General features: G+C 36.0%; 3 protein-coding genes across 4 annotated transcripts; 2 read left to right on the forward strand and 1 right to left on the reverse strand.

Annotated features, from left to right (window-relative positions):
* Positions 1 to 3222: 3222 nt before the first annotated feature.
* On the forward strand, positions 3223 to 4481 carry LOC104758779 (polyubiquitin 3-like). Its single transcript, XM_087495358.1, has 2 exons — positions 3223 to 3335; positions 3414 to 4481. Exon 2 carries the CDS (start codon positions 3414 to 3416, stop codon positions 4338 to 4340), a length of 927 nt encoding a protein of 308 aa, XP_087351484.1. The 5' UTR covers positions 3223 to 3335; the 3' UTR covers positions 4341 to 4481.
* Positions 4482 to 4576: 95 nt separating this feature from the next.
* LOC104758780 (mediator of RNA polymerase II transcription subunit 9-like) lies at positions 4577 to 5845 on the reverse strand. 2 transcript variants are annotated; one of them, XM_010481723.3, is made up of 5 exons: positions 5362 to 5845; positions 5217 to 5279; positions 5052 to 5132; positions 4901 to 4959; positions 4577 to 4814 (listed from the first exon to the last, which is right to left on the reverse strand). In XM_010481723.3, exons 1-5 carry the CDS (start codon positions 5827 to 5829, stop codon positions 4757 to 4759), a joined length of 729 nt encoding a protein of 242 aa, XP_010480025.1. In that variant the 5' UTR covers positions 5830 to 5845; the 3' UTR covers positions 4577 to 4756. The 2 variants fall into 2 exon arrangements, with proteins under 2 accessions (XP_010480025.1, XP_010480026.1); XM_010481724.3 differs by lacking the exon at positions 5052 to 5132 and having other exon boundaries at positions 5362 to 5829.
* An 84-nt stretch (positions 5846 to 5929) lies between these two features.
* On the forward strand, positions 5930 to 10045 carry LOC104758781 (glutamine-dependent NAD(+) synthetase-like). Its single transcript, XM_087495357.1, has 14 exons — positions 5930 to 6179; positions 6591 to 6841; positions 6924 to 7229; positions 7326 to 7549; positions 7663 to 7766; positions 7866 to 8000; positions 8072 to 8240; positions 8341 to 8476; positions 8574 to 8712; positions 8796 to 8972; positions 9056 to 9223; positions 9303 to 9398; positions 9478 to 9606; positions 9689 to 10045. Exons 2-14 carry the CDS (start codon positions 6648 to 6650, stop codon positions 9887 to 9889), a joined length of 2178 nt encoding a protein of 725 aa, XP_087351483.1. The 5' UTR covers positions 5930 to 6179; positions 6591 to 6647; the 3' UTR covers positions 9890 to 10045.
* The last annotated feature ends 1071 nt before the right edge of the window (positions 10046 to 11116 follow it).

The raw sequence follows: 11116 nt of genomic DNA on the forward strand, positions 1-11116 counted from the left end.
AGATTATATCCCACATCGGTTGTATTACAAATCCTTGGGCAATATATATAGTGTGTGGCAACCCTCCTCTCTCGAGCTAGCTTTTGGGAGTGAATTAGGCCCATTACTAATACTGACGCCGCGCTCGAAACAGGGCACGACAGATGCTGACAACTTCACTTCTATAAGAAACCATTGCAAGATTACTGGAAGCTTAACTGCAATCAGTTAACAAAGAATACATAAACAAGAATGATTAGCAATGCCGAAAAGGTAGAGAGATTCATTAATCACCAATATCAAAGCCATACAGTTCCAAAAGGCTCCTCCAATTCAACACAAATTAGAACATATCCCAGCAAAACTAAAATCATACAAACCGAATAATGAAATCGGAACTGTTTATCGTCGTATAAGGGAAAGACGGCGGGCCTATAATTTATTTAAAAATTTTAATCACTAGATTTTAACCAAAATCATATTTTTACCAAAATTATTAAATTTGAAGTTGTAATTATTAGTTAATTTTATTTATTTTATTTGCTGTTTAAGATGGTATATATGTAGTTGTATTTGATTGTTAATTCTAGGATTTAACTTGTATTATATCACACGATAATTTGTTTTTTTACATCAACATAATTTAGTCATTTTAAATATGTATAATGTTTTCATATTGATGATTTAACAAAACAATAAAATGATGATTTATCCTTATTTTAGCACCAAATAAATAATATTTTAAATTAACAATATCAATCCAAACTGTTCCGCCATATAACCTATTTTTTAGCATATTAGTCTTTTTTTATAATGGTTCTGAACCATTGTTAGAAAAAAATTATCCGATTTAGATCGTTATACATACACTTTTAATATAAGCCTATATTTAAAAAATCAAAATGCAACATATGCGAGAAACTTGTATTTTTATTATACATAATAAATTAATTTTAAAAACAAATAAAATCCAATTAATGTGGATTGTAATAAACATTAGTGTATATAAAAAAACCTAAAATTCTGAACGTATTAATACACATATATTATAAATATTTTACAGTTTTTAAAAATTCAAAAAGTGTGAATTTACACTTTTGACTATGAAGATTTAAATATGGCATATTGTTTTGTGAACACATAAATTTTTAGTTTTATTTATATAACTACTGTTAAATATTGTAATTTATTGAGTGAGTGACCTTTGAGTGATAAGAAAGACAATTAACAATGTGATTTTTACCAATTTAACACTTTTCATCAAAATTTCAAAATGAGATCTCCGATAAATTACATCGTAACGTTGACAATGAATATTCTTTTAACACCTAGGAGAAGATCTGTGACGCCTAGGAGGAGAGGGAGATCTGCGAGTGACAAGAAAGAGATTTTTACTAAATTATACACCATTTACCAAATAATAAAAAAATAAAATACATGTCAGAAACAAAAATAGAATGTCAAATGTGGTATTATTGTGCAAAGTTAGAAAAAGACAAGACAATTACCTGCTCTCTGTGTTTTATCTCGTATGCCAAACATCAAAGTTGTCTTCCATACATATGTCAGAAACAATAAAATAATGATTTATCCTCTCTCTCGTTATTCGCAACAGTTAATTGAACTTTTGGTGACTATGTTAACTCTCTGTGATGATCATGGTGGTGTTGAACATGTGTAATTGCCAACTTTAAACCAACGGTCCAGATCTAACACCGTTGTTACCTTTCCCTACAAAATGCATCGTTGTTGGTACATTTTACTAGGCCTAGAGTGATAATATTTGAGCTCATTGATCTTTGGCATATTTGAGTTTTTACTATACCCCTTGTGGGGAAAGGGAAGATTCTTGCACCATAGTAAGCTTGATCATTTTCTGGTGAGCGGTGATCTCAAAATTTTGGTTGGAGTAGAGGTCCAGTGCACAAACGCGTGGAGACAACTGTTGGAACTGTCAACTGAGTCTGACAAACTGTCTCTTCAACAGGTAACAACTTTTTAAAAAAATTTCGTATCAGCTTGTGGATTTTGGGACAAGAAGTCAGGTGGGTAAATACAAGACCTTTAATCACTCAATTGCAGGTGGAAGATCGCCTACTACAAATACAAGAGAGAGATGAGAGAGAAAATCGAATTCGTCGTGACGGCGACCGCAGATCTATAATTTATTTAAAAATTTTAATTACTAGATTTTAACCATCAACGGTAAAATTTTACCAAAATTATTAAATTTGAAATTGTAATCATTAGTTACTTTATTTGTTTTATTTGATGTTTAAAATGGTATATATGTAGTTGTATTTGATTGTTAATTCTAAGATTTAACCTCTAGTATACCACATAATAATTTGTTTTTTCACTACAATTTGTTATTTATACATTAACATAATTTAGTCATTTTAAATATATATAATATTTTCATATTTATGATATTAACAAAACAATGAAATAATGATTTATCCTTATTGTAGCACCAAGTAAATAATAGTTTGCAAATGTGGTTAATGTGCAAAGTTAGAAAGAAAAAAAAAACTCTTTGACATACGTACATATAAAAAACTAAAAGCAATGCTCAGAAAAGGGATCGTATATATGAAAGATGTAATATAATGGAGTATTCTTTGTTTTTGTAAACATTTCATAACACACTATTAACTCGTTACATATTTGACTACGACCAAGATTGGTTGAAGAAAACAAATGACATCTCACTTGGATTATTTTATTATTTGATTTTATGAGGCATAACATACTTATCAGTTTACACTGTGGAGAAATCCATCAAATAGAAAGATCAAAGAACCACAATTTTGAATGGTTTAAATATACCACTCCTCAAACGTCTTCCAATTCTTATCTTCGGTCCAATATACATTAAGCTGCGTAGAGGCTAGAGCAAGTGGTTAATGTCTATGCAGCTTATTAATGTCACTTGGTCGGGTTGATGATTAAAACCTCAAACCTTGGTTTTAGTTACTGTCGATACAGATTTGCTCACTCAGTCATTTCTGTTATTGTCTAAATTTTCCCATATTCTTTTAGCAATTACGATGATATCGAGATTCGAGAAGCAGAGTGCTCTTTTTGCACTTGATTTTAAAAAGTCTTTTTCCCGCTTTCCATATTAGAAATTTTCCTTTAAAAAAAAAAATTCTTTAACATCTGGTCATAGCAATTTTTCCAAATTATAATAAGATTAGTTTTTACCTTTTCCTTTTTATGATCAAAGTCGATAATTAAGCATCGATCTCTCTATATAAGGAGACCTTTCCCCATCGTTGTAATTCACTTCTTCATTCTCACGCAAAACCCTAATCTTGCTGCAAAAGTTTCCTGAATTCTCTTCTTTTCTTAAGGTATATCTTTGTCTCTGATCTCTTATATTCAGCTCCTTCGTCAGTTCTTTTGGTACTTATATTTCTATTCCTTTTCAGATGTCGATGATAATCTACGCTAAGACTCTTACAGAAAAGACCATAGCCCTTGACGTTGAAAGCTCTGACACCATCAGTAATGTCAAGGCAAAAATCCAAGACAAAGAAGGGATTCCTCTAGACCAGCAAAGACTCATATTTTCGGGTAAACTGCTAGAGGACGGCCGTACTTTGGCTGATTACAGTATCCAAAAGCACTCAACTCTCCACTTGACCCTCAGGTTGAGAGGCGGTATGCAGATATTCGTCAAGACCCTAACCGGTAAAACCATTACCCTAGAAGTTGAGAGTTCAGACACCATCGACAATGTTAAAGCTAAGATCCAGGACAAGGAAGGCATCCCTCCGGATCAACAGAGACTAATCTTTGCTGGCAAGCAGCTCGAAGATGGTCGCACTCTTGCTGATTACAACATCCAGAAGGAGTCAACTTTGCATTTAGTGCTTCGTCTGAGAGGTGGTATGCAGATCTTTGTCAAGACCCTTACCGGCAAAACCATAACTTTGGAAGTTGAGAGCTCAGACACGATCGATAGCGTGAAGGCAAAGATTCAGGACAAGGAAGGGATCACACCAGACCAACAGAGACTTATATTTGCTGGCAAGCAGCTTGAGGATGGTCGTACGCTTGCAGATTACAACATCCAAAAGGAGTCAACACTTCACCTTGTTCTGCGTCTTCGTGGTGGGATGCAGATATTTGTCAAATCTTTGGCAGGCAAGACAATAACGCTTGAGGTGGAAAGCTCTGATACGATTTACAATGTGAAGGCAAAGTTCCAAGACAAGGAAGGGATCCCACCAGTCCTGCAGAAGCTATTATTTGCACGGAAGCAGCTTGAAGATGGTCGCACTTTAGCGGATTACAACATCCAGAAAGAGTCGACTCTTCACCTTGTTCTCCGTCTCGGCCATGGAAGCTTCTGAACAAGAACTATGGCAGTATTTACTGCTTTGTTTTTCCTTTTCGTTTTATTGTTATGTTTTAGCTTTTGATTGGGGTCGTAAATGAATTCAACTTGAGAGTCTTTCCAATGATAACTCGAGTGTTTTCTTATCTATCTGTTCTATATTCTAAAAATCTCAACTACATCACAATGATAATGCAGAATATGACACTACTATTATTGAAGCAAACTTGGATAAAGGCGATGAATCAATCGTTTTTAGAAGCGTTGGTTTTTATTGCAAGGGTCAAGAGTACAGAAGAAAGTGGTTATGTATGACAGACCAAGATTTAGATTTTGTTTGATGCAGACAAAACACATAATGCATTGTACTCTGATGAAAAAAAAAAAAAAAAATCATGAAGAAAACCACCTCCTTATTTAAATATTTAGGAACTAAGGCTCGATCTTGACAATCTCTTCAATAGATTTCCTATACTCCATAATCAAATCCCTGACCAAAAGATATAACACAACACAAAGGTAAGAGTAAAGATCAATCTAATCAGATAATAAAGATATGATACCAATTCTGCTAACCTTCTTTGTTGAAGCAATTGCTCACTCTCTTCAACATTTCGCTTTTGGCCATCAACAGTCTATACAAATACACAAAGAGCAATCCATAAGCACAAGATTAAAACAGAACCAGTACAGAGTTTGTTCGGATCCAAGATGTTAAGAATCCTACCATAGTCTTAGATCCTAGTGACCCAGAAATCGAATTCAACAGCTGTTGACACTTGTCGAAATGGCTATTCAATTCAGCCACCTGCAAATTCACAATTTCAACATCCAACAAGAAAGAAGCCTAGAAAATCTCGACCCACTATAAAAGATTGGATTGTTAACAAACCAGGGCATCAGAATTCTGATCTCGTGTTCCAGTTTCAACGACATCGGCTAATTTCTCCACCATCTGCGGTTTCATTAACACGAAATTAGACTCCCCAACAGATCCCAATTCCAGCTGGAAGAAACTGATAAATTAGTCTACTTACGGGATAAAGATGGAAGTGAGAAGCTAAAGACTGATGCTGTTGCGGAGTCTGAACCATCTGTTGTTGCTGTTGCGGTGTGTGCATCATCATAGATTGAGGCGTATGAACCATTGTTTGCGGTGGCGGAGGCGATTGCAACGACTGCTGCTGCTGCTGAGGAGGCGGAGGAGATTGTATGAACCGTTGTTGTTGCTGTTGTTGTTGTTGGAATTGCTGTTGCTGAATGAATTGTTGTTGTTGTTGTTGTTGTTGGAATTGCTGAAATTGCTGTATATCTTGTTGCGGCTGGAATTGTTGCTGTTGTTGATGATGAAACTGTTGTTGTTGTTGTTGCTGCTGTTGTAATTGTTGTTGTTGCTGGAGGTTGTATAGCTGCTGGTCATGATTCGTCGGTGTACCGTAGTTACCCTGCGCCTGCACGTTTGGGATCATCGACCAATTGTTACCTCCTCCTGTGAATTGATCCATGTTTCTCTCCTCCTCCGATCTCACTATTCCTCGTCGTTCGTCGTCTATAAAGGAAGAAGAAGACCCAGAAAGGTGGAGCTGAAACCGACGTCGTATACTGAGCGTATTAATATCTCTGTTTAATTAGGGTTAAAGGGGATGTTAGTTTAAATGGGTAAAAGCCCATGGACTTATCTCAGCCCATTTATATTTTTTCCTCTCAAACGACGACGTCTTACGTTTGTTTCATCATCACAAGACACAAGTCCATGATCGAAACAGAGACAGAAGAAGAAAAATATGCCTAATTCCTAATTCCCTGTTCTTCCAAAATTGATTTTTTTTCTTCAGTGGTTCGAAATTGACAACAGGTACATGTTGTTATCAATGGGTTTGATTGGTAATTTTGTATTTTTGAGCTTAATTCTACTGCACACATAACGGAAGTTTCATCATTTCAGCTTTTTAAAAATTCTGCCTTTTAACTTTTGATTCTAACTTATTTCTTACGTTCCAGTGATGTGTAACATTTGTTTATCTTAGCTTTAGCTCTTTCGTTGCTTTGATTACGTTATTAAGTAGATTCATACTTATGGGTATCCTTAATTCTTTAGTGTGAAAAAAAAAAAAAAAAAAAAAAAAAAAAAGCAAACTTGTGGATGTGATTCGTTTTCAAGATTGAAAAATCAAGAAATCACGAATAGATAATTGGGTATATGTTTTTATGTAATGTTTTGTTTTGATTTCTCACATCGTCTCTCAAAAATGTTTTGAAATTACAGAACTTGAACCACTACTTGACTTAAGAGTAGGAAGTACACTCTACTTGCTTGACGAAGATGAGGCTATTGAAGGTTGCAACGTGTAACTTGAACCAATGGGCCATGGATTTCGACTGCAACATGAAGAATATCAAGGCTTCCATCACCGAGGCAAAGGCTGCTGGTGCTGTCATCAGGCTTGGACCTGAGCTCGAAGTCACCGGCTATGGCTGCGAGGATCATTTCTTGGAGCTAGACACCGTCACTCACGCGTATGCTTCTCTTGTTTGTTTGAATCTACTAGTTCTTGGGGATCACCTGTTTCTTATGTTTATGTGAATATGTTATTTTCAGGTGGGAGTGTTTGAAGGAACTGCTGCTTGGTGATTGGACGGATGGTATATTGTGCAGCATAGGAATGCCTGTGATCAAAGGAGCAGAGCGGTATAACTGTCAGGTTCTCTGTATGAACAGAAGAATCATCATGATCCGACCAAAAATGTGGCTCGCAAATGATGGAAACTATAGGGAGCTACGGTGGTTCACAGCTTGGAAGCAGAGAGAACACCTCGATGAGTTTCAGCTCCCATTTGAAATCTCTGAGGCTTTGGATCAGACATCTGTTCCTTTTGGTTATGGTTACATTCAGTTTATCGACACGTGAGTTTGGATTTAATGCCTGCCATTTCAACTGTTGTCGATGATTTTTTTGTTATTGTGATATTAAACTGTATCAGTTATGTTTTCTATTCTCAGAGCTGTTGCAGCTGAAGTCTGTGAGGAACTGTTTAGTCCACTTCCTCCTCATGCTGAGCTTGCATTGAATGGGGTTGAGGTTTTTATGAATGCAAGTGGGAGTCATCACCAACTCCGAAAGCTAGATATTCGTTTGAATGCTTTCATGGGGGCTACTCATGCTCGTGGTGGGGTGTATATGTACAGTAATCAACAGGGATGCGATGGTAGCCGTTTATATTACGGTATGTTTGACGAACGTTATGGGATTGAAATTGTCATTTTTGAGTGAGTCTTATCTACTTTTTGTGTTACCGGAACACCATCTTGATTTGTTCATTTTTAAACCCGAGTGCAGATGGATGTGCATGCATTGTTGTAAACGGGGATGTTGTCGCTCAAGGCTCACAATTCTCATTGAGGGACGTTGAGGTCATCATATCCCAAGTGGATCTTGATGCGGTATCCCCCAGTTACCCCTTTTTCTTTACTTTCTCCTGTTTCGTGATATATAAATGAAAATTTCTCAGGACTATCTTTTGCTTCTTTGTCTGATAAAAGGTTGCGAGTCTTCGAGGATCTATAAGTAGTTTTCAGGAACAAGCAAGTTGCAAGGTTAAAGTATCTTCAGTAGCTGTGCCCTGTAGACTGACACAGTCCTTCAACCTGAAAATGACACTAAGCAGTCCGAAGAAGGTTCTTCATCCTCAAGTATTTGATCTTAAGTTACCTGTTATAATTATCAATTCTAACATACTAGTTTGTAGATCATGTACCACTCTCCACAAGAAGAAATAGCCTTTGGTCCCGCTTGTTGGATGTGGGACTATTTGAGAAGAAGTGGCGCTTCAGGGTTTTTGCTCCCTCTTTCTGGCGGAGCAGACAGCTCCTCCGTGGCAGCTATTGTTGGCTGCATGTGCCAACTTGTTGTTAAAGGTACACTGGTGCTTTATTACTATCTATGTTGAACTGTGTTTTTTTCTGTAAATTCCATGATATTAAGTTCTCTCAAGAGTATATCATCTTTCTCGTTTAGAGATTGCAAAGGGAGATGAGCAAGTAAAAGCTGATGCGATGCGAATTGGGAATTATGCTAATGGACAGTTTCCTACTGATAGCAAAGAGTTTGCCAAACGAATATTTTACACTGTCTTTATGGGGTCTGAAAACAGGTAAATTACTTAATAGGAGGAAAGAGACTATGAGTTTTGGTCATAGCTGTGTGCAAACATGAAACTTTTTCCCAATACTGAAATCTCAAATTTTCAGTTCTGAGGAAACAAAAAGGCGTGCAAAGCAGCTGGCAGACGAGATCGGTGCTTGGCATCTTGATGTTTGCATAGATGGTGTTGTCTCTGCGGTTCTATCTTTATTTCAAACGGTTACAGGCAAGCGGCCTCGGTATAAGGTAAAGTGAGAATATACATTACCTAGACAAACAGTTGGAACAAACGAAATATGATCATCTGAAAGTTTTGTTTTGTTTATTAGCTTGATGGAGGATCAAACGCTGAGAACCTTGGGTTGCAGAACATTCAAGCCCGGATGAGAATGGTGTTAGCATTTATGTTAGCGTCTCTCTTGCCTTGGGTTCATAGCAAACCAGGCTTTTACCTTGTTCTAGGCAGCTCGAATGTTGATGAAGGACTTCGTGGTTACCTGACAAAGGTAAGGGAGTAATCTCCTTTTGCTGCTACATCTCCAGTCCCATAGATTGTTAATAAATAGTTTCATGTTCTTGGTTGAAACAGTATGATTGCAGCTCAGCAGACATAAATCCCATAGGAAGTATCAGTAAAATGGATTTGAGGTTGTTCTTAAAATGGGCTGCAACGAATCTCGGATATCCATCACTGGCAGAGATAGAAGCTGCTCCACCAACAGCTGAGCTTGAGCCCATTCGTTCTGACTATTCTCAGGTAATAAAAAAACTATTTGTGAGTCTATAGCTTAAGTTAATGAAGTTGTCAATTCAGACATCTTGAGTATTGAAAACAGCTCGATGAAGTCGACATGGGAATGACATATGAAGAGCTTTCAGTCTATGGAAGGATGAGGAAGATATTCCGATGTGGACCAGTTTCTATGTTCAAGGTTTAGTTTTCTGAAAGCTAGCCACATATGTTACTAAATCATGATACGCTGAAACTGAAGCTGGTCTGTGATTCTGCAGAATCTATGTTACAAGTGGGGAACAAAGCTAAGCCCAGCAGAAGTAGGTGAGAAAGTGAAGTATTTCTTCAAATACTATTCGATCAATCGACACAAGATGACTGTCCTCACACCGTCCTACCACGCTGAGGTACTTGCTTATCTGAAACATGTTTGAATCTGTCTTGAAGGGAAGAAAAAATAACTCAATGGTTTTTTTGTTGTTGTTGCAGAGTTACTCTCCAGAGGACAACAGATTCGATCTGAGGCAGTTTTTGTACAACAGCAGGTGGCCATACCAGTTTAAGAAGATTGACGAGATTGTTGAAGGCTTAAATGGTGACTCGGTTGCTTTCCCTGAAGAAGCAGGATACTCCGAGAAAGAAGTTGGAGTTGTAGCAGCAAACTCTGAAGACCCAAGTGCGGGTCTCTGATGAACCCTCTCTGTTTCAACCTAAACTGGAAGTTATAAGAGTGATATTTACACTTTAAAGCATAATTTCCAAACTACATATAGCAAAATAATAAATTCAAGAGCTATGCACATTGTTAATCAATTTGGTTACTAATTCATAAATTAGAAATATCCATTTGATTGCTGTCAAAAAAACAAAAGAAAAAGTCCATTTGATTAGTTTGTGTATTATTGAAGAATATTTTCTTTAGAAAGTCTATTTTTCTTGTTTTTATTACATGGAAACAAATAATATCCAGCAAATTGGACATGTTTGTTATTCATTTTAGGATTGAAACAATTAGATATTCCTTTTGAATAATTTAAATTGCATATAAGAACCAAACTTAATTGGAAAATAATACCGGTTTGCTATGAAATATTATCTTTGAGACATTGAATTTCATTTTGAAGGAAAGAAAATGTAAAAATTACACAGAATCACTTAATAGTTCTTGAATACAAAAGGGAAAATAATACCGGTTTGCTATGAAATATTATTTTTGAAACATTGAATTTCATTTTGAAGGAAAGAAAAATGTAAAAATTATACAAAATCACTTAATATTTCTTGAATATATTTCATGAATCACACGACACAATAATATAGACAGATTATTGTAAAGATTTTCTAACTTTTATGAAGATTTAAACCACTTAATATAGACAGAAATCACAACACAATAATAAACAATTTGAACATTCAGTTGACTATCTCAAGCTTACATGCATATATAAATAGCCATGTTCTTGCTCTTTACTTTCTTCACACCAGAAAATAATAAAAACTTGATCACTGAATCATACCAACAAAATGGCATTATCGTCAAAGCTTGGATTGATAGTCATCCTCGTCGTATGTTGTCTCCTAGTTACTTCTCAATCAAGTGGTAATCAATATACAAATGTCTTTTTTGTTTTTTTTGTTGTCAAATCATATAAATGTATTTTCTAACCACATCTGAAAAATAAAAAATAATCATATATCTCTAACCTTTTCATATGTTTTTATCTTTTGTTTGGCAAACTAATAGAAGTAAGAGAGAATAATATTCCTCGTTCAGAGTGCGTCTATAGAGGTCCATGCAAAAGCAACGGAGATTGTAAGAGTCAGTGTGGACCACCGGCCTTCCCACCGTCCACAGTTGCCGAATGCCAACCCAGTCCTAGAGGTCATGGCAACCTTTGTTGTTGCGCCAAAGATTAA

Source organism: Camelina sativa, chromosome 17 (genome assembly GCF_030686135.1).
Source record: "Camelina sativa cultivar CO46 ecotype springtype chromosome 17, ASM3068613v1".
NCBI classification, from domain to species: Eukaryota; Viridiplantae; Streptophyta; class Magnoliopsida; order Brassicales; family Brassicaceae; genus Camelina; species Camelina sativa.

Coding starts and splice junctions, on each gene's coding strand:
- LOC104758779 (XM_087495358.1), top strand. CDS start 3,414: ATGTCGATGATAATCTACGCTAAGACTCTTACAGAAAAGACCATAGCC.
- LOC104758780 (XM_010481723.3), bottom strand. CDS start 5,829: ATGGATCAATTCACAGGAGGAGGTAACAATTGGTCGATGATCCCAAAC. Junction 5,133..5,216: donor ATCAGAATTCTGATGCCCTG/GTTTGTTAACAA, acceptor GTGAATTTGCAG/GTGGCTGAATTGAATAGCCA. Junction 4,815..4,900: donor CAATTGCTTCAACAAAGAAG/GTTAGCAGAATT, acceptor TCTTTTGGTCAG/GGATTTGATTATGGAGTATA.
- LOC104758781 (XM_087495357.1), top strand. CDS start 6,648: ATGAGGCTATTGAAGGTTGCAACGTGTAACTTGAACCAATGGGCCATG. Junction 8,477..8,573: donor TTTATGGGGTCTGAAAACAG/GTAAATTACTTA, acceptor TCAAATTTTCAG/TTCTGAGGAAACAAAAAGGC. Junction 8,713..8,795: donor GCAAGCGGCCTCGGTATAAG/GTAAAGTGAGAA, acceptor TTTGTTTATTAG/CTTGATGGAGGATCAAACGC.